The sequence below is a fragment of the Rhinopithecus roxellana genome, chromosome 10 (assembly GCF_007565055.1).
Source record: "Rhinopithecus roxellana isolate Shanxi Qingling chromosome 10, ASM756505v1, whole genome shotgun sequence".
NCBI classification, from domain to species: Eukaryota; Metazoa; Chordata; class Mammalia; order Primates; family Cercopithecidae; genus Rhinopithecus; species Rhinopithecus roxellana.
Window position 1 is genome coordinate 139,693,726 of NC_044558.1, and position 22,382 is coordinate 139,716,107.

At 40.8% G+C, this 22,382-nt stretch overlaps 1 protein-coding gene across 6 annotated transcripts in view; it reads left to right on the forward strand.

Annotated features, from left to right (window-relative positions):
• FGD4 (FYVE, RhoGEF and PH domain containing 4) overlaps window positions 1–22,382 on the forward strand; it is a 269,124-nt gene that overhangs the window by 226,817 nt on the left and 19,925 nt on the right. For all 6 annotated transcript variants that reach the window (XM_030939319.1, XM_030939321.1, XM_030939323.1 and 3 more), the window contains 6 exons: window positions 2,512–2,650; window positions 5,325–5,383; window positions 5,687–5,833; window positions 16,977–17,149; window positions 21,709–21,739; window positions 22,256–22,348. In XM_030939319.1, the coding sequence (XP_030795179.1) occupies window positions 2,512–2,650; window positions 5,325–5,383; window positions 5,687–5,833; window positions 16,977–17,149; window positions 21,709–21,739; window positions 22,256–22,348 (642 nt within the window). The remainder of the gene's footprint in view (window positions 1–2,511; window positions 2,651–5,324; window positions 5,384–5,686; window positions 5,834–16,976; window positions 17,150–21,708; window positions 21,740–22,255; window positions 22,349–22,382) is intronic.

A 22,382-nucleotide genomic window follows, 5' to 3' on the forward strand; every position in this document is an offset into this window, starting at 1 on the left:
CAACTTAGCTTTATCTTTGATTTGTTACGTCTTTATTCTCTGTATGTGTTCATTTGCCTGTGAAATATTATATTCCAATTGCTTAGCATAGTGCTTGTTGCATGGTAAGTGCTCACTAAATGATAGTGGTGATGGTGGTGATAGTGGTAGTTATTGTCTTATCATCCTCTGAATTCTGTCTCTACAATGTCTGTCTTCTCCATATTGTGACCAAACGACATGGCTTATGAAAAGAGTGGTAGATTGGGAATCAAGTAACCTAGTTTAGAATTCTAAGTCTGCCACTTACAGTCACTTGATCTTAGAAAGCCACAGTTTCTTCATGTAAAATATTTAGGATCAGTAATACTTTCCTTGATGTACATAATAGATTTTGGGAAAATCAAATGACATATTTAAATTTATATAATTAATATCTTAAACTTTATTAAGGAAAGCTATTATTCTCTCAACTTCTATGCCAATTTCAGGCCCTTATTATTTTCTTCCTGGTCTGTCGTAACAACTTCCAAACTAGTTTTCCCCGTCCCCCTGAAGCTACACTGTAGTAAGTTAATCTAATAGAGCTCAGATCTAATGATACAACTGTCATGCACAAAAATCTATATTAGATGAAACAAATCTAAACTCACCTTGACATCATTACCTCATATTACCTTTACTTTACATCTTCTATTTCCCGCTAATCTTTTTTGCCGAGAAAACCTCTCTGTCCCTTTCACTGAACATACTTCATGCTTCATTACCATGGGCCTGTTCTCTCAGGTTTCTGCTCCTGGGGTTGCTCCCTAGTCTGTCTTTTTCTCCAAAACCTGCACTCATCAGAGGTTGCATTAAATGTTCCCTTCTCTGTGAAGCCTTTAGTTACTTGTTTGCTTCAAATGCAAACACTATGTCTTAAGATAGTTTTGATGCCTTGCAGTGTCCTGATCATGGTGTGAGTTCAGTATATATTTTAATGGGATTTCTGCTTTGTTTAACAGGAACAAGAACATTTCTTATTTTTTCCTCTCTTTTGTTAACAGCTTCTTGGAAGCAAGTGATACGGACTTAATTTTGTCCTAAGAAATGGAGTTCTATTTACAGAATTTGGTTTCTAATGAAAAAGAATGCTTTGAATTGATGAAAAATTAAAATTTTCTGACAGATAAGATGCCCAGATCTTGTTATTCTTCTTTGTGGAGTCTTTTTAAGTTCAAAGGCAATGACATTTATCATAGCCTTATTATGAAATAGTTTCTGCTGAGTCCAAAGTCATTTAATACAGTTGTTCTTAGCAAACCTCATTAAATAGGCACATCTTTTGAAACATCTCTATAGAATGATTTAATGATGTGACTTCACAAACCCTTGTAGTGACTAATTGAAGTGGTTGTCAGCAATCTGGAATTTTCTTGCTTAAAATTCTGCTTGATTTTTTTCCCCCTTTCTGTTACACCAGATTGGTAGTTCTCAACTTCAGTGTTATAGAAATATCAGCTGTTTTTAAATGCATATTCTGTAGCTGGGAATGGTGGCACGTGCCTATAGCTACTTGGAAGGCTGAGGTGGGAGGACCATTTGGGCCCAGGAGGCAGAGGTTGCAGTGAGATCACACCACTGTGTGCCTGGGCAACAGAGTGAGACTCTATCTCAAAAAAAGAAGAAAAAAATGCGTATTCTCCATCTCCTTCCCCAAAGATTGTGATGTTATAGATTGAAGTGGGGTTCAGAAGTCTGCTTTTTTTTTCTAATTTTTAAATTTTTATTTATTTATTTATTTATTTATTTATTTATTTATTTATTTATTTATTGAGACAGAGTCTTGCTCTGTTGCCCAGGCTGGAGTGCAGTGGCCAGATCTCAGCTCACTGCAAGCTCCGCCTCCCGGGTTTACGCTATTCTCCTGCCTCAGCCTCCCAAGTAACTGGGACTACAGGCACCCGCCACCTCGCCCGGCTAGTTTTTTGTATTTTTTAGTAGAGACGGGGTTTCACCGTGTTAGCCAGGATGGTCTCGATCTTCTGACCTCATGATCCACCCGTCTCGGCCTCCCAAAGTGCTGGGATTACAGGCTTGAGCCACCGCGCCTGGCCATTTTTTTTTTATTTTTTTGAGATGGAGTCTCACTCTTCACCCAGGCTAAGTGACATGATCTTGGCTCACTGAAACTTCTGCCTCCTAGGTTCAAGCAATTCTCCTGCCTCAGCCTCAGCCTCCGCATAGCTGGGCCTACAGGTGTGTGCCACCATGCCTGGCTAATTTTTGTGTTTTTAGTAGAGGCAGGGTTTTGCCATGTTGGCCAGGCTGGTCTCAAACCCTCCCCTCAGGTGATCTACCCATCTCAGCCTCCCAAAGTGCTGGGATTACAGGTGTGAGACACTGCGCCGGGCCAGAAATCTGCATTTCATGCAGGTGATGGACAACTTTGTCAAAAAATATTGTCCTTGACGAAAGTTCTGTTTTGCAGTGAGTTTTTAGACTTGCTAACCTAATTTTTAAATGTTTCTTAGAAAACCTTTCTCATTACAGAAACAGAAAATCTGTGGGAGCTTAACTTTGCAGCATCACATGCTAGAACCTGTTCAGCGGATTCCCCGGTATGAGATGCTCCTTAAGGACTATCTAAGGAAATTGCCTCCTGATTCCCTGGACTGGAATGATGCTAAAAGTAAATGCTTTTTTTGTTTTCTCCCTATTATGGAATAATCAAGTGGCCAAGCAGCCTTATGGTTTCAAAGGGAAATATATCTCACAGCTACTTTAGTCAAATGTTGCTGTTAGAAGATAATTTCGTTGGAAATTGTTATCATCACCTCAGTTAGGCAAGTCACTTTTGAGCCAAAATGACAAGTTTAGAGCAGTGCAAATCACATTTATTTTTCTGGTTTCATGTTAGTCACTGGCTCTGAAATATAAAATTATAGACTTAAAGACATCTAGAATAGCAATACACAATTTCCTTGTCAGAGGAAGAATACAACCATTCAGAATTACAAGTGCTGCTGTTTAATTAGATAGGTTGGTGCATACCAAGAAAGCTAAGGTGACATTCACTATGTAAAAATAACCTAAGCAGAGTTGGTTCCACCTGCCCTAACATGCCTACTATAACAGGAAATGGTGCTTTTTATTATCCAGTAACATTTTCTCCAAGAAAACTTTATTTCAATTCTGTTAGATGTCTTATTTTTTCATTAGATTATAATGAAAAGGTTTTTTTAAAGGCTTACAAGTTTCAATAATACTTTACCTTTTTCTGTACTTTTATGAATCAACTGTAAAGGCATGAATGAAAATTTAAGAAATAACAGTGGCTTCATATTCAACAAGCAGTAATGGTACTTTAATGGTACAACCTTAAAACATTGCTACTTTCCCTTGTAATTTCTTGTTTTTTGTCATAAGTGAACCTTGATGAGAGATGAAGTACATAAAACATTTTTTGTCTTGGATCCTTAACCTTTTCTTTTTTAATTATTATTATTGTTTTGAGACAGAGTCTCACTCTGTTGCCCAGGCTAGAGTGCAATGGCACGATCTTGGCTTGCTGCAAACTCCACCTCCTGAGTTCAAGCCATTCAGCTAATTTTTGTAATTTTAATAGAGACGGGTTTTCACCATGTTGGCCAGGCTGGTCTTAAACTCCTGACTTCAGATGATCCACCTACCTCGGCCTCCCAAAGTGCTGGGATTACAGGCGTGAGCCACTGCTCCTGGCCCTGATCCTTAGTCTTTTCTAGAACACAGGCTATCTCAGATGTGTTTCTCCCACCATTTGAGTGACTCTGACCACAGAAACTTCACTTCTCCATTCGCCCCTTCCATAGTGTAGAATGAACTCGACTTGCCATCTCCTCAAACCAACTACTTCCTGGGAACTCTGCCCTGTCTACATTTCTATCCATCTCGCCTGACTGCTTGATTTGAGTGGCAGATCTAGTGGTGGGGGTGGGGGTGGAAACACCACTGCTCTTCCTCAAACTCATCTCTAGAGCAGTGGCTTCATCCCATCTTATTTTGTCTTCCTGTATCCTGGATCCTGTATCAAGTGCACAGCATCGCCCACATCAGAATAGTTCTTTAAAATGTAAATTAAAATTCAGTTTCTTCTATACTCAGACTTTGGTGTCCCCTTAGATGCCCGTGTCAAAAATGAAAAAGTTGGCGACATGGTATGGCATTTTATTCCTTTTTGTTTGTTTGTTTTTCATTGCTACTTACACTAAAATTCTAAAGAGATCACAGAAGAAGGGCTTTTGGTGACCTAAAAGTAGAAGTGAAAGCAGCAAAAGTGCATTCTGTCCAGCAGTACACAGAAGACAAAAAAATGTAGTTGAAAAGTCTCAGGGTTTTTGTGGTAACAGAATTAGGCAGGCCAGTATTCACAAAACAAAAAAGAAAGGAAGAAAACGGGACATGATTTAGGATTGAGAGGTTTTCCCTGAGGTCAGTCCCGCAAGAGGTCTTGGCATCCACAGCACTTCACTAGCAGCCCCTGGAGCTCCTATGATGTCCACACCAAAGAGTTCCCATTCCCAGCTGCCCCAGCAACAAAACCCTCCAACACTGGCCTCAGAAGATTCCCTTTTACCTGACCCAGGCTAGAATTGTGACTGTATTTTCCCAAAGAAAGTAGGCTATGCTTAGTGGTTAATTTGCTCATACAACTAGTAAAATACTTACTACTCCTGAAATATTTTAGAACTTTTGAGTCAGAAACCTGGGTTTAAATCTGGCCCTCCAATAGCATAGCTGTGTGACCTCAGCCAAGTTGTATTACTTCCCCATTTCATTCATCTGCCAAATGAAGCTAAAATACTTAACGGTTTAAGGCTGTGTAAGAATTGATACTGTAAGTACCTGGCAAAGTACCTAGTATGGAGTTAGTGTACGCTGTAAGTTTCAAAGTCTTTGAGTATAGAAGAAACTGAATTTTTGTTTACATTTTGGAGAACTATTCTGATTTGGGCAATTCTGTGCACTCAATACAGGATCCAGGATAGGGGGAGACAAAATAAGTTGGGCTGGGGCCACAGTTCAAGAGATGAACTAAGGAAAAGCAGTGATGTTTCTATCTCTGCTTATTAATTTTGATGGTTCATTAGGGATTAATTAAACCTGTGAGCCTAATCATCATGTACGACTTTTTATAAGGAAATACGAAGTTTCAAGTAATCTGCTTACAAATGAACTTTAGAAAGTATACCATTTATAAATGGAAAATGCCACTATTTTTGTTGTATCTTTGGTCTCAGACCTCTTAATTTAGTAAGTTATTCAGCTATATAGAAGCACAGAAAGGATAAAGCATATTTATTTACTTTTCTTTTTTTCCCATTTAGAATCACTTGAAATTATATCTACAGCAGCAAGCCATTCTAATAGTGCAATAAGAAAAATGGTAAGTGGTTTTCGGAGGAGACAGGAGCCTTCTGATTAGACAATTATCAATAATACTGCCTCAATACTATGTAGATTTGGACCAAAGTGAATTGAAATAGATGAACCAAAAAGAATGTTTATGAAATGTTTAATGTTATCTGGAATAACTCTCTGAACTTGCTAATAACTGATGGAATTTATATCAAAATGTATGCTTACTCCTAATCCCTTCTGAATTTACATTTTAGTTAAGGTCATAGTATTATTAAAGCTACTAGGTTGAAACCTGCCTGTATGTGATCTTGCTGTTTTAATTTCCTAGGAGAACCTAAAGAAACTCTTAGAGATTTATGAAATGTTGGGAGAAGAAGAAGACATTGTAAACCCTTCAAATGAACTAATAAAAGAAGGACAGATCCTCAAACTAGCTGCTCGGAACACATCAGCACAAGAACGCTACCTTTTCTTAGTGAGTATTATAGTGTTGCAAGTCATGTAAGAACTATAGGCTGGGTGTGGTGGCTCACACCTGTAATCCCAGCACTTTGGGAGGCTGAGGCGGGCAGATCATGAGGTTAGGAGATCAAGACCATCCTGGCTAACACGGTGAAACCCCATCTCTACTAAAAATACAAAAAATTAGCCAGGCATGGTGGCAGGCGCCTGTAGTCCCAGCTACTCGGGAGGCTGAGGCAGGAGAATGGCATGAACCCAGGAGGCAGAGCTTGCAGTGAACCGAGATGGCACCACTGCACTCCAGCCTGGGCAACAGAGCGAGACTCCATCTCAAAAAAAAAAAAAAAAAAAAGAAAGAACTATATATAAAAATGTGGCTGGGCACGGTGGCTCATGCCTGTAATGCCAGCACTTTGGGAGGCTGAGGCAAGTGAATCTCCTGAGGTCAGGAGTTTGAGACCAGTCTACTAAAAATACAAAAATTAGCTGAGTGTGGTGGCAGGTGCCTGTAATCCCAACTACTCAAGAGGACGAGGCAGGAGAATTGCTTGGACCTGGGAAGTGGAGGTTGTAGTGAGCTGAGATCGACAGAGCGAGACTCCATCTAAAAAAAGGAATGATATATAAAAATAGTTGTATACAGCTTGGAAAAGTAGAATGTTTCCTTATTCACCAAAGCAATTATATCTAACCTGTTTCAGTCAACATTCCATTTAGGGAATATTCCATTTAGAGATTCCATTTAGGGAAATATTCTAAGTAACGTATTTTTCTGTAATTTTTCTGTATACTTGGTATGGGTGGCCGGCAGTAGTGGCCCATCTGGAGTGGTGCTGCAATGATGCTGGTTGCAGCAGGAGAGGCATGGCCAGGGCAGCTACCCAGTCGCAGCTGCTGACCCAGGCATTCCTGGGAAGCCCCCGTACCCCTGCAGGCTCAGAAATGCCTGCTCCCACTGCCTGGCCTCTCCCCACTCCCAATGCCCATTCCGATTTCGGAGCAAATTTGGGGCCAAGCCTGGGTGCTGTTGCAAACCAGCAGGGTGTGCACACACTTGGGACAGCGCTGATATGCCAGCCCCCTGGTGTCTCAGCCTCTTCTAGACTTTGGGTGCCAATGATCATGGGAGGGAAGCCAAGGGGGTGCTGAGGGTGGCTTGGTGTGGCCCTACATGTTCCCCAGTGCCAGCAGTGGAAGCCGCTTGTGGTATGCTTGGTCCAGCCATAGCTTTGCAGGGAGCCGGCACCCATGCTGGTGCCTGGAAATGCTCCCCTTGCTGTAGCCGGCATGCCTGGCTGTGCGCATGACCCAGAACCCATGCTTGCTCATTCACGTACCCCTTGCTGCTCCAGGCTCGCCCTTGGCAGATGTGGGATCTGGGCTGGTAGCACAAGCCAAGCGTAGCCTGCCAGGCCAAATGGGCAGAATGAGCCCAGCAGGCCCAAGCAGATCTCAGGCAAAGGAGCCACTGGCCACAAAGGTTTACGGCTGACTAAGCAACACCCCAAGGATCCTTTGACGGTATAATTTACTTCAGTAGCACACACTGACAATTTAACTTTACACATGTGGGATATGATACTTTCGGAAATGCTCCTTTTGCTTGTTTCAGATTTTCTCTTTCATTCTCAGGTAACTGGGTACCATTTCCTGGATATTTTCTTGGTGTGTCATTTCCTGACATCAATTCTCTTCCTAATCCTCTGTAGTCACTACTTTTAATCTTTCTAGGCTAAAAATATATATAGGCCTGGTTGTAAGACTTGTGTCTAAAATATCTATGGGAAAAGTACATGAGTTCTCTAGATAGTTCTTACTCACTGCAGTCAGTCCTTGGCCCTTTCTTCACTTCCTGGAAATGACAGTCTGAGGCTTATCTCAAATATAAGAGCACTTCCTGGGGCATCCAGACTATTTTTTTTTTTTTGGACTCTGTCCGCCTGACCTTTACTCTTTGTTATCCTAATGAATTTCAGTTCCTTTCTATATCTAATAAGATGATAATAAGAATCATAATAATAATATGCATTGACAAAGAATAAGCTAACATCGAATGGTAGCTTAATAAACATTAGCTTTCATTCTGATTGTTATTAAAGAGAAACAGACACATGGGTGAAAAGGCTGCCTGGTGACTGGCATACAGTACATTCTTACGATGTTATTCATGTCTGACTTTTCTGCTGCAAGGCAGTCATCTCACCCACCATAGCATGAGTTGTCATGGGGGCTTAGAGACTTCTGTGTCTGTTTCCAGTCTCCATTGAAAGGAAAACTTAGGAACTAATTGTCATGCAGAGGGGTGTTCAGTACAAGGGGTCTTGACAAAGTTCATGGAAAATGCATATTGTGAAAAAACTATGCATAGATTTCAAAGCATTTTGCAATAAAATAAACCCATAGTAACTTATTATAACATATCCGAACAGTATCTGGTTTGAGGCACTAAGAAGGGTAAGACATCAGTTTGAGGCCAGGCACAGTGGCTCATACCTCTAATACCAGCACTTTGGGAATTGGAGACAGGAAGATGGCTTGAGCTTAGGAGTTCAAGACCAGCCTGGGCAACATACAGAGACCTCCCTGTCTCTACAAAAAATTTAAAAATTAGCTGGGCATGGTAGCTTGCACCTGTAGTCGTAGCTACTTAAGAGGCTGAGGCAGGAGGATCTCTTGAGCCAAGGAGTTCCAAGGCTGCACTGAGCTATGACCATGCTACCCAGCCTGGGTGACAGAGTGAGACCCTGTCTCAGAAAAATAAATAAATAAAAAATAAAGACATCAGGTTGAATCAAAGCAACATGAATTCTGTTAAAATTGAAGCAAGAACAAACATCAAACTTACGGTGAAGCTTGGATGCAAAAATGACAAAATCATTGATTCTTCATGAAAAGTTAATGGAGACAGTGCCACAAAGAAATCAGCAGTTTACAAATGGGTAACTGATTTTAAGAAGGGTCAAGACATGTTGAAGGTGAAACCTGCAGCAGCAAACCATCCACATCCTTTCGCTAGGAAAAAATTCATCTCGTTCCTGCCCTAATTGAAGAGGACTGACAGTGAACAGCGGAAGCAGTAGCCAATACCACAGACATCTCAGTGGGGTTCATCTTGCACAAGTCTGACCAAAAAATTAAAGTTGAGCAACTTTCCACTCAATGGGTACCAAAAATGTTGCACCCACATCAGCTGCAGACAAGAGCAGAAGTTTTGGTGGAAATCTTAAATAAGTGGCATCAAGCTTCTAAAGCATTTCTACAAAAAATTGTAACAGGAGATGAAACATGGCTTTCCCAGTACAATCCTGAAGACAAAATACAATCAGAACAATGGTTACCAACAGGTGGAAGTGGTCCAGTCAAAGCAAAAGAGATCCAGTCGAGCAAAGGTCATGGCAAGGGTTTTTTGGGATGCTCAAAACAATATGCCTGCTGACTTTCTCGAGGGCCAAAGAACAATAACATCTGCTTATTATGAGATGATTTTGAGAAAGCTAGCCAAAGAGTTTCACAGAAAAACACCCAGGAAAGCTTCTCCAAAGAGTCTTTCTAAACCATGACAATGTTCTTGCTCATTATTCTCATCAAACAAGTGCAATTTTTTTAGAGTTTTGGCAGAGAATCATTAAGCATACACCTTACAGTCCTGGTTTGGTGGCTCTGACTTCTTTTTGTTTCCTAATCTTAAAGAATCTGTAAAGGACACCCATTTTCTTCAGTTAAGAGTGTAAAAACTACTGCATTGCCATGGTAAAATTCTCAGGACCCTCAGTTCTTTAGGATGGATTAAATGACTGCTATCATTGATTATAAAATTGAACTTGGTAGAGCTTAGGTTGAAATAAAATTTTTTCTTTTAATTCCATTTTTCCACAAACTTTTAAAAGTCTTTTTGTATCAGTCATGTTTTTAAAAGAATTTGGTCGCTATATGACCCACTAGTTCTACTCCAAGTTTTTATAATTCAAGAAAATTGAAAATGTGTGTCTGCACAAAAACCTGTACATCTTTGTCCATAACAGCATTATTCATAGTAGCCAAAAAATTTGAGACAACCTAAATGTCCATCAACTGAATCGATAAACAAAATGTGGTATGTTCATGCAATGAAATATTATATGTCGAGAAAAAGGAATAAAAACTTATAAATGCGGCCGGGCGCGGTGGCTCAAGCCTGTAATCCCAGCACTTTGGGAGGCCGAGACGGGCGGATCACGAGGTCAGGAGATCGAGACCATCCTGGCTAACACGGTGAAACCCCGTCTCTACTAAAAATACAAAAACTAGCCGGGCGAGGTGGCGGGCGCCTGTAGTCCCAGCTACTCGGGAGGCTGAGGCAGGAGAATGGCGCAAACCCGGGAGGCGGAGCTTGCAGTGAGCTGAGATCTGGCCACTGCACTCCAGCCTGGGCGACAGAGCGAGACTCCGCCTCAAAAAAAAAAAAAACAAAAAAAAACAAAAAAAAAAAACTTATAAATGCTACATGGATTAACCTTAAAATGTTGTCTCAAGTGGAAGATGCCAGTTACAACAGACCATATACAGTATGATTCTATTTATATGAAATGTCCAGAAAAAGCAAATGCATAGAGACAGGATGTAATTAGTGGTTCCCTAATACTAGCAAGGAATGGAAAATGGATACGAGGTTCCCTTTTAGAGACGTAAAATGTTATGGAATTGGTGATAGTTGCACAATTTACAGATATCCTAAACACCATGATTTGTACATTTTAAAAGAGTAAATTTTATGGTATGTGAATATCTTCATAATTTAAAAATGTGTATTTTTACCAGATTCACTATAAAAGTTCTCATTTTTGCTCAACAGTACTTCTTTCACAGGTAATATAGAGAGCTAGATAGAAAACAAGGATGAGTCATGTTAGGGTTCAGAGTCCTCTTCAGAGGTCTGTTATAAAAGATCAGATGATTGCCATCAGAAAGGCAAATCGGGGTGGGGTGGGGGTGTGGCATATGAAGCGGGAGAGCAGTGGGAAAGCACCAGCATCAGGAGGCAGAGGAGCAAGCAGAAAACGTGGGCAAGAACCTTTATTGTGGTTTCTGCAGGAAGGAATGGGCAAGACAGAGCATCAGGATTAGGAATGGCTAGATGGAATAATTTCTTTAGGGCTTAGGGGCCGGGCTTAGGGTCTGTTGTCCTGGCCCTGAGGTGACTGGGGCAGGAGAATAGTGGCCCAGAGAGTAAGTGTACAGGAGATACTTCTTTCACAGGTAATATAGTGAATAGAGAATATAGAGAATAGTGGCCTAGAGAGTAAGAGTACAGGAGGTGACTGCAGGTGTGAGTTCTGAATTGGTTGATTTCCACATGGAAGGCGTGTTATTCTCTCTAGGAATTGGATAACCCTGGGAGGGGCAGTCCTGTCAGTGTCAACAAGGCCTTAAGATGCCTAAAATCAAAAATACATAAATAAAAAGACATGCTTAATACACCGTTCTAGGCAACATAACCGGGAGCCAATGTCTTTCCTCTGTCTTTGCCTTTTAGGTGCTAGGATCATTTTCCTTTGTCCTCTTCCTCATTAATGTGACAGCCTCTGCAGTTAAACTCTGAGCTCTGGGTCTAACCAATTGCCTCGGCCTAATTTTCACATTTGGGAGTTATTTTGGAAAGAGGTTTATGTTGAATATCTTGGTGCAGAGCTGAATTAAACAGCTCTTTGGAGGACAGGTGGCAAAGAACCTTGGGGAAAATGCAGTCAGTGACTGAGGAAAAGATTCCTCCTGTTCCAGTTACTTTAAGCCATCAAACATATCATGCCATTGCCTCCCAGGAGAATGAGGTCACATGGCAGGAATTTTAGGAGAGCCACATTCATTCTTTGAACACCATCTTAGAAACATTTCCAGTGTCATGTTGGTTCTTTTCATCCACCCTCTCCAGTGCTGTGCTTGTCACAGAATCCTGCCTCGCCAGTGCACATTTATTCCCATGGAGCCTCTTGTTCTTTTGCTTGTAGAAACTTCAGAAGCACCATTTTTATTTTCTTTTCTCTCTAGAAAGATAATGAGGGCTAGTTTTCTGTTTCCTACACTTGAGATACTACATTTGTCTGGAAAACCAAACTATATTTAGAATCTGCTATCTGCTTTTAAATGATCTTCATGTGTTTGCATGTTTTCAGGCCTCCATACCATACTTTTTCATTGTTTTTTATTTTAATGTAGGATGCTGTTTAATGTAAGCCATTTCATGTTGCTATCACAGAACACCTGAGACTGGCTAATTTATAAAGAACAGGGGTTTATTTTCTACAGTACTGGAGGCTGGGAAGTCCAAGATTGGGGGGCTGGCATCTGGTGAGGGCCTTCTTACTGCATCGTAACATGCAGAAGGCCGGCATCACATGGTGAGAAAGAGAGAGAGCAAGAAATCCAATTCATGGCCTCAAGCCCTTTTGTAATCAGCGTTAGTCTATTCCTGGATTAATTCATAGATTACTGGAGTCCTCATGACCCAAACCCTTACATTAGGCCCCACCTCTGCATTAGGGATTAAGTTTCCAACACATACTTTTTACACATTACTATGGCAGGTACTCTTGAAATAAACTGTCTGACATCCAAAAGTTTAAAAAATAAAAATAAAAGCAGCAAATTACCCCGCAAAACAACATTTTATTCTTGGCTCTTTGGAGTTTTTCTGTTCCTTATTTCCTTGGAACTTGATAGATTCAGATTATTTTTCCCTTATTTAATCTTTGAACACAGAACAAGCACTAGAAATTTTCTCCACCAATATCCTATTACCTTTGGAAACAAACATTAATGAAATTGTCACTGGTGAGAAAACAAAATTGAATTATTTCAGTCAAACATATTTTTAGAGGCTTGAAATAAATACTTGAACAGTAGAGATCAAGAAAGACCCTCCCTCCCTGTGTTTTTAATAATATTGAGGTTTGTTGTTTGTTGTTGTTTTTTTTTTTTTGGAGACAGAGTCTCCCTTTGTCACCCAGGCTGGAGGGCAGTGGCGCAATCTCGGCTCACTACAAGCGTCGCCTCCCAGGTTCACGCCATTCTCCTGCCTCAGCCTCCCGAGTAGCTGAGACTACAGGCGCCCGCCACCACGCCCAGCTAATTTTTTGTATTTTTAGTAGAGACGGGGTTTCACTGTGTTAGCCAGGATGGTCTTGATCTCCTGACCTCGTAATCTGGCCACCTCGGCCTCCCAAAGTGCTGGGATTACAGGCGTGAGCCACCACGCCCGGCCGAGGCTTGTAGTTTTTCTCACAACCTAGGACTTGTAGAAATTGCCTCGCTAGTCTGAGATTGCTTCACTGATCACTACTTCTAAGCTATGGGCATGAAATAAAAGGGAATCTCCTACCCTGAAAGGGAAAGTCAATGTTCTTCATACCATAGTTGCTATAATTTCTTTTTTCAGTATCAGGGAAAACCCAGAGGGAAGTAATTATTTGTGAAAGGTGGTGGTGGCTTTTGCTACAGGAGCAAGGTTCATGGAGGGAACAGGACTAGCTACTTGGTTTCTTCCTATATATGATATCTTCTTTGTAAGCAATGATTTCTATCGTGCAGGAGCTCCCACCTTCACCTATGCAAAGAAGAAAAGGATGTATGTGAAGTCCTATTTAGGGAGAATATAATAGAGGGAATATAGTCCTGAAAGCATGAAAGGGAAGGAGAAACATACACATTTATAAGATAATCTGTCATGTGAGCATAACTACAAATGGTAAATGCTAAAAACCTTCATGTTCATGGACTTGTTTCTATAAAACAGCATGAGTGCTGAACTTAAAAGCCAACTTGAAGACAAGTATCAGATAACTCACAAATTTTATGCCATACTATTACATTTGTCACTCAGTTTGCAGAACAATTTGGTTATTGTTGGTGGCTGGAATGTGTGACCTCTGTCCCTTGTGCTGGTGGCTGTGCAGCTCCTGCAACATTCACAGCTTCAACCAAATATCCTCCTGAGAAGGCCTTGATAGAAGTGTTAACAGGAAAACTTAGCAAGCAAGCTGTGGCCTTAATCAGACGATGATATGGATGGTGATAAAAACCTTTTGGAGCTTTTTTTCAGATCTCTAAAATCTATGTATAATGAGGGTGTCATTGCCAGATTCAGATACAGTGGACAGTTAGTGATAAAGGCCTACACCCCAAGAGGATATATTTGAGAGGCTGAGACTGGAGGATCGCTTGAGCCCAGGAATTCAAGACCAACCTGGGCAGCATAGCAGTACCCCATCTCTATTTAAGAAAAAAAAAAGCTCTGTCTTTTTTTTCCAGGATATAGGTTATATCTTTGGTTGTATCTGTAATGTGATCATTACAGATGTAATCATTTATTTCTACATTCTCCAGTGTGGAACTGAAATTTATAACACTGGATACAGGAACTTATAAAATGAGAAAACAACTGTGAGAAACTAACGTCCAGAATGACTATTACAGACCGTCACATAAACTTGTTGGAATGTTTTACATACCCATCAACCTTTCTTGTCTTCATAGCAGTGTGAAGCTGAACAGAGGGCCTAGCAGGACGGATCTAGACTCAAGTCCCAAGGAGAATAAAATGAGAAGACTTGTTGAATTTAGGCACTTAGTCTGTGCAAAGCACTGTTCTACATACTTCACATTTGTTCCATTTAATCTCAGCAACCTATGAATTTTACAGATAATGACCTCGAGGCATGAGGGTTTGCACAGCTCATAAGAGGTAGAGTAAAGGTTTGAGAGCTTCTAGTCTGGCTTCAGAGCCTCTGCTAATAATAGTACTCAGCTGAAAGTAAAATTTTAGAGAAAATTTGAAGAATTAATAAATTGAGAAATCTTGATGAAGCAAGTAAAATAAAAACCATGTTGAATTTAGCCCACATGCTATTGGGAAAGTAAATTTTAAAGCAATTTTATTCCCTAATTGCTCTGGTCTTAGAAAATACATGTAACCTTAGAAACAACTTGAGAAGTAATAAATATGAAGAAGATGAGTATAGACCTTCTCTCAGGAATCTGCCCTCAAATTAACACAAATATTTAGGGTTGTATTTCTTTGCATGTTTTAACATAGTCAAAAGTGAACTAAATGATTTCATAAAGTCTTTGAAAGTGAATTTCTATCGTGTCAGCCATCTGACATACCATTTTTCATGCAATTAATAGCCCGTGCTTTTTTTTTTTTTTTCCTTTTTTGAATGGAATCTCACTCTATCACCCAAGCAGGGGTACAGTGGCGTGATCTCAGTTCCCTGAAACCTCTACCTCCCTGGTTCAAGGGATCCCACCTTAGCCTCCTGAGTAGCTGGGACTAGATGTACATGCTACCACACCTGACTAATTTTTGTATTTTTTGTAGAGACAGGGATAGTCTTCAGTTTTAAAGGTACATCTTGTAAAGAATAAGGCTCTGCCTTTAAAGACCTCTAATAAAACTGATAGCTTTTCAGAAAATTCATATGTGGTAAATTCTTTTTTTTTTTTTTTTTTTTTTGAGACGGAGTTTCGCTCTTGTTGCCCAAGCTAGAGTGCAATGGCATGATCTGAGCTCACTGCAACCTCAGCCTCCTGGGTTCAAGTGATTCTCCTGCCTCAACCTCCCGAGTAGCTGGGATTATGGGTACACGCCACTGTGCCCAGCTAGTTTTTTGTATTTTTAGTAGAAACAGGGTTTCACCATGTTAGCCAGTCTGGTCTCGAACTCCTAACCTCAGGTGATCCACCCCCGCTCAGCCTTCCAAAGTATTGGGATTACAGATGTGAGCCACCGTGCCTGGCCCCTATGTGGTAAATTTTTAAGCAAGAATTAAGGATTCATAATACTATTCAAGAGCACTGTGGGATCACAGAGACCTTGGCCCTGTGGCTTGCTTTTTATGTAGGGTTTAATGTCCAAACCCCACATGTTCTAATGAGATTCGAACTAATAAATAGGCTACTTTTTAAAAGCTTAACATTCAACAGTCCAGTTAAAAAAAAAAAAAAATTACTGACTAGGTGCTATGTCTCACACTATAATCCCAGCACTTCCAGAGGCAGAGGTGGGAGTATCATTTGAGGCCAGGAGTTAAAGACCAGCCTGGGCAACATAGGTAGGCCCTGTGTCTACAAAAACAATTTTTAATTGAGGCCAGGCGTGGTAGCTCAGGCCTGTAATCCTAACACTTTGGGAGGCCAAGGCAGGAGGATTGCTTGAGTTCAGGAGTTCAAGACCAGCCTGGGCAACATAGCAAGACCTCATCTCTACTAAGAAAAACTAACTGGGCATGGTGGTGTGTTTCTATAGTCCTGCCTGCTCAGAAGGCTGAGGCAGAAGGATGGCTTGAACCCAGAAGTTAAAGACTGCAGTGAGTTATGATTGCACCACTGTACTGCAGCCTGGGTGACAGTGTGAGACCCTATCTCAAATGTAATAATAATTGCTAAATATTACTCTCTTCTTCTAACACCTAGATTTAGATTTGCCCTCTAAGATACATCAATGAGAAATTCTTGTGTTTAAGAACTTAAAAGGTTAAGAAATTAAGCTCCTGGTGTATCAAAGGTCCTTAGTAATTTGTTGTGAATTTATTGAACTAATTTGCTTAGTACAGTAGTACAAAATTATTGATTTAAATGAATATCAATAAAATATGTATGAGTCATGAATGGGAAATATATTTTTCAAAGTGTGAGAATATGATTTTTTATACAAGCATAAACCTCAATGTTTTAGAAAATAATTTTTCTCATGCAGAAAGTACTGGGTTCTCTAGAAATTACTTAGAATTTTTGTCTAGGGCTGCCTTTAAAATTGATCAGTTTCCGACTGGGCACGGTGGCTCACACCTGTAATCCCAGCACTTTGGGAGACTGAGGCGGGCGGATCACGAGGTCAGGAGATCCAGACCATCCCAGCTAACATGGTGAAACCCCATCTCTACTAAAAATACAAAAAAAGTAGCCAGGCGTGGTGGCAGGCGCCTGTAGTCCCAGCTACTCGGGAGGCTGAGGCAGGAGAATGGCGTGAACCCAGGAGGCAGAGCTAGCAGTGAGCCAAGATTGCACCACTGCACTCCAGCCTGGGCAACAGAGCAAGACTCCGTCTCAAAAAAAAAAAAAAAATCACTGATCAGTTTCCCCTATTTATTTTCTTTACTGATATATGTTCTCCTTCCTTGCAGTTCAACAACATGTTGCTGTACTGTGTGCCCAGATTCAGCTTGGTAGGCTCTAAATTCACAGTTCGAACCAGGGTTGGCATTGATGGAATGAAAATTGTAGAGACTCAAAATGAAGAATATCCACATACTTTCCAGGTATCTGGGAAAGAGAGAACACTGGAACTGCAGGCCAGGTAAGGGAACCATTTCTATCACACTGCTTTCCAAAAGCAAGCATCAGAATAAATCGTTAGAACAGAATGGCTCTGAGGGTTTTCCCCAAGTGAATACTGCAGATCTCTGGGACTCTGGTTGGATATAAAAAGCAGGAGTCACGTCTCCTCTCTCTCAATTCCTCCATAGTGCCTAAGACAGTGGTTTGTAGACAGTAAGCATTCAGTAAATTGATTAACTCTTCAGAAATACAGGGTACTCAGAGGATGAAATTATTGCCATCAAGCCAGTACCTTGACTTACAGGAAAAGGTTCTCTCCTAATCCTTCCACCCCTCCTTTTGGTCCACAAATATTTATTGATGCTTGTTATTCCATGCTAATCTCTGAGTCTTTCAGATACTCTACATTTTAGGGCCTTAGGGGCACTTGAATGGAAAGAAATGTTCATAAGAGGCAGGGTGGTAAGGGTAAAATTTCTCCCACCATAGTTGCAGAATACATGAAGGGAGCCATTAGGGACTCAGGTGGCCTCTGACAACCAGGACTTCTAGAAGGTATGGCTCTTGTTATATTTTTATTGGGAGAGAAAGGTTTGGAGTTCTGGCTAACATTCCCTAGCCTCATAACCATTTTTTTTCTTACTTTTTTTTTTTTGAGACAGAATTTCACTCTTGTTGCCCAAACTGGAGTGCAGTGGCACGATCTCAGCTCACTGCAACCTCCGCCTCTGAGGTTCAAGTGATTTTCCTGGCTCAGTCTCCTGAGTAGCTGGGATTACAGGCACCTGCCACCACGCCTGGCAAATTTTTTTTTTTTTTTTTTTTTTTTTTTTTGAGACGGAGTCTCGCTCTGTCTCCCAGGCTGGAGTGCAGTGGCCTGATCTCGGCTCACTGCAAGCTCCACCTCCCGGGTTCACACCATTCTCATACCTCAGCCTCCCGAGTTAATTTTTGTATTTTTAATGGAAAGAGGGTTTCACCATGTTGACCAGGCTGGTCTCGAACTCCTGACCTCAGGTGATCCGCCCGCCTCAGCCTCTCATAATGCTGGGATTACAGGCGTGAGCCACTGCACCCAGCCCGTAACCATTTTTAAAGGATAAAAAGTCCATGAGAACCACTGCAGTTGATCAGAGCTACCTCATGCATGAACCCCTGGAATACAGAGTGCTGTCAGGTTTTGAAATACCTGCTTTAGAAAACAGTCATCCAAGCTGGGCTCAGTGGCTCACGCCTGTAATCCCAACACTTTGGGAGGCTGAGGTGGGAGGATCACTTGAGATCAGGAGTTCTAGACCAGCCTGGCCAACATGGCAAAGCCCCATCTTTGCTAAAACTACAAAAATTAGCCAGGCATGATCCCATTACTGCACTCCAGCCTGGGCAACAGAGTGAGACTCTGTCTCAAAAAGTAATAATAAGAAGAAGTCATCCATTTATTGTTCTAATGCATGGCCTGGTAAAAATTTAAATGCTTCAGGGGGTCACAGAGCAGAGGGTGAAGAACTAATCCTAGCTCTAGTGGTGTCAATATCCCAGAATCCATGGAGACTCAGAATATTCTTCTGGTCCTTTCCACCATTAGCTTATGCTTCTGGCTGCTCAGGTGAATATACCCTGAATATTCGTACTTAGTAACTGCTTAAAAGCTGAAATTTTAGATTTTAAAAAGAGAATAAATCATTTTAACAGGAATCTGTGCCCAGGGAGTCCAAGAATTGGTGAATTTACAGTTTTGGAATGTGGGCAGGCTGGGAAAGTTTGAAGAAACAGCCCATTCTTTGATTTTCCACAGAGAATATATACTGAACTTCCTTTTCCTTAGGGAGCACCTGCATTTGAAACTTGCCTTTGAGTGTCATTGTTTCCCTACCTCATAGTAGGTTTGGGCCCTAGCTCCTCAAACCCAAGGGCAGAATATATGGTGCTCTGCTGAAGGCTCTTGACTGAGTCCTCACTCTGGTTGATTTGCTGAGCTAATAGCCCTAATGGCCCTGGCAACAGGGAACACTATCAATAGTTCTTTTTTTTTTTGGAGACAAAGTCTCACTCTGTTGCCCAGGCTAGAGTGCAGCGGCATGATCTTGGCTCACTGCAACCTCCATACCCTGGGTTCAAGTGATTCTCATGCCTCAGCCTCCCAAGTAGCTGGGACTATAGGTGCCTGCCACCAAGCCCGACTAACTTCTGTATTTTTAGTATAGATGGGGTTTCGCCATTTTGGCCAGGCTAGTCTCGAACTGACCTCAGGTGGTCCACTCGCCTTGGCCTTCCAAAGTACTGGAATTATAGGCATCGGCCACTGCACCCAGCCTCATCAATAGTTCTGATTATCATAGTTTTCATTGCAGAAAGAATGAAGGCATTGCTGACTCTGAAATTTCAGCACACTTCCAATCTGCAAATCCAAGAGATGTGTCTAACTACAGGGGAGATATTTCTAAAGTTTCTTAGTTTGCCTGAATGCATACTTTCAGTCCTCCTTTAGCCAGTTGGGCTATTTTCTCATCAAGATGGGGCTAATTGGTGAGGAATTTTCTTAAGTACAGGCAGTCATCACTTTATAACATTCCAACACACAGTACTGGATACCTTCCATTTCTTGTTGGAAACATGGTTATTCTGTCAAAAAATTTTTATTTACCTAATCTCATTGCTCTAGTTATATTTGTGCTTATATGGTGATATTGAACATCTGAATTAAGTGATTACTTTCCGTATGATCTATCATGCTTTTTTTTTTTTTTTTTTTTTTTTTTGAGGCTGAGTTTTACTTTTGTCACCCAGTTTGCAGTGCAATGGTACAATCTTAGCTCACTGCAACTTCCTCCTCCCAGGTTCAAGCAATTCTTCTGCCTCAGCCTCCCAGAGTAGCCAGGATTATGGGCACATGCCGCCACACCCAGCTAATTTTTTATTTTTAGTGGAGACGGAGTTTCACCATGGCCAGGCTGGTCTCAAACTCCTGACCTCAGGTGATCCGCCCACCTCAGCCTCCCAAAGTGCTGGGATTACAGGCCTAAGCCACCGCACCCAGCCTATCGTGCTCTGTTAAGAATGGGAGAAACACTGAAGTTCCAAGAAAGTCAGAGTGCCATAGGAATTATTTGGAATCAAAACTTGGGTATATATTTGGAGATACTGAAAGAGTATTTGATTCTGAAGCTAACTGGGAAAAAAGGACCCCACTTTTCTTGCTAAGGTGTGAGTCAGCCTCAAGACTGAAGTACTTTTATGCTTCTTCTTCTACTTTCAAAAAGATAAAAAGGATTCTGTTTTATATACAGAATACCATTATGGTTTTCTATTGCTAAGTGGAAATAAAAATAGAAAGGGGAAAACAATCTACCATAACTAAAAACTAAAATGAAAAGCTATAAAGACTTGTTGGGTTTCTCTGCATTTGAAAGGCTAAAAGCAGCTAGCAAATAACTGTGCTTCCAGGGCAACAGAGCTGTGGTGGCAAGGCAGAGCAATAGGGAGAGTTTTTTAATTTTTAATTTTTTTTTTTAATTTTGAGAAGCAAGATTGAAGCCCCCAGGTGAACAATGAGCAGAAGCTTCCACTTGGTGGACACAGATTCCAGCAGCATTCCTGGCACATCATGGTGTTCAATCATCAATTTGCTGGAAAGATAGATTGTGACACAGAAACAATCCTTCAGCTAGCCTCATGCATATGTCATACCTATGGGCAGGCAGGTGACCTTCAGGCTGGAATTCAAACTGAGCCCCTCTACCAAGCACATACAAACAGATAGAGCACACTCTTTCATCCTCTTCAGAATTTTTCAATTTGGAGATCTTTCCCAGTTCAGACTCCACTAAAGAGGATTTTTCAAATGCGGTATGTGACAGCAGCCAGCAACATAAGCTACCTGCAAGAAAGAGGAAATAACGTTTGCCTTATAGGAAAAAGGGAACCTGACTACAGTCAAGGAAATTTGTTTTCTAAGGATAATTACTAAACACTGGGGTCTCTTAATCTGTAACACCTCCTTCCTACAGGCATTTAAAATTTTTATATGCTTTTCTTTATCTAAAAGGTGTTAGGTTTGGTATTGCCTAAAGCCTTCTAAGAACTGGAAAATAAAATTAAATTGTTTATCAAAGGAAATGTTAAATAGCTCCCTAAGGCTTTACGGAGATATTTTAGATTCTCAAAGATAATTACTATCTCTTCTAAGATGGGTTGTGATTAGTAGCCTTTAGTAGCCTTCATGTGTTTTAGAAAACTGGAAGATTAGCTGTTGTATATTCAGTGTAATGCTATATATACAGTCACCTGATATATCTAACCGGGTGATGGTAATTAGACTTCATGTCTGGACAGTATATTAATGGAAGCTAAACCTAACTAACCCCATCAACTTTTATGTGTACCAAAGTCAGTGAATAGTCTGAACCTGTTTTTAAGATTTTTATTTGTTTAATTGCCAGAGATTAATTTTTGTTATAATTCCTTCCATAACATCCCTGAATTTTCCAGAAAGTTGGGACAACATGAAAACATAGTTTTATTCACCGGCAGTGAATCATTAATGTTCTTTACATTCACTTTAATTTTGTTTTGTTTTAGTTCTGCGCAAGACAAAGAAGAATGGATCAAGGTACGCCTCATTTCTATTTCCTTTTCTTTCTTTTTTTTGAGACAGAATCTCACTCTCACCCAGTGTGGAGTGCAGTGGTGCGTTATGTCTCACTGCAGCCTGTGCCTGGGCTCAAGCAATTCTTGCATCTCAGCCTCGTGAGTAGCTGGACTATAGGCATGCACCACCATGCCTGGTTAATTTTTTTTGTATTTTGTAGAGATGAGGTTTCGCCATGTTGCCCAGGTTGGTCTCAAACTCCTGAGCTCAAGCGATCTACCTGCTTCAGTCTCCCAAAGTGCTGGGATTACAGGTGTGAGCCACCGCGCCCAGCTTATTTTCACTTTTGTTTTTTAGTAACATCTTTGTGTATACAAATGTGCATATATTGTTGTGTGTGTTTTAATATACAGTCATCAGAACAGGTTCACTTAATTTTCAAAATGATTCCTATCATAGATATTTGTTTGATAAAGTATATTCGTTGGTTTATATGAGAAACTTTAATGTGTGCTTTGAATTTTACTTACACTTTAGGCCCTTCAAGAAACCATCGATGCTTTTCATCAAAGGCATGAAACCTTCAGAAATGCAATTGCGAAGGATAATGACATTCACTCAGAGGTTTCTGTGAGTTGAATTAAATTCTTAACTTCAAGTTCTT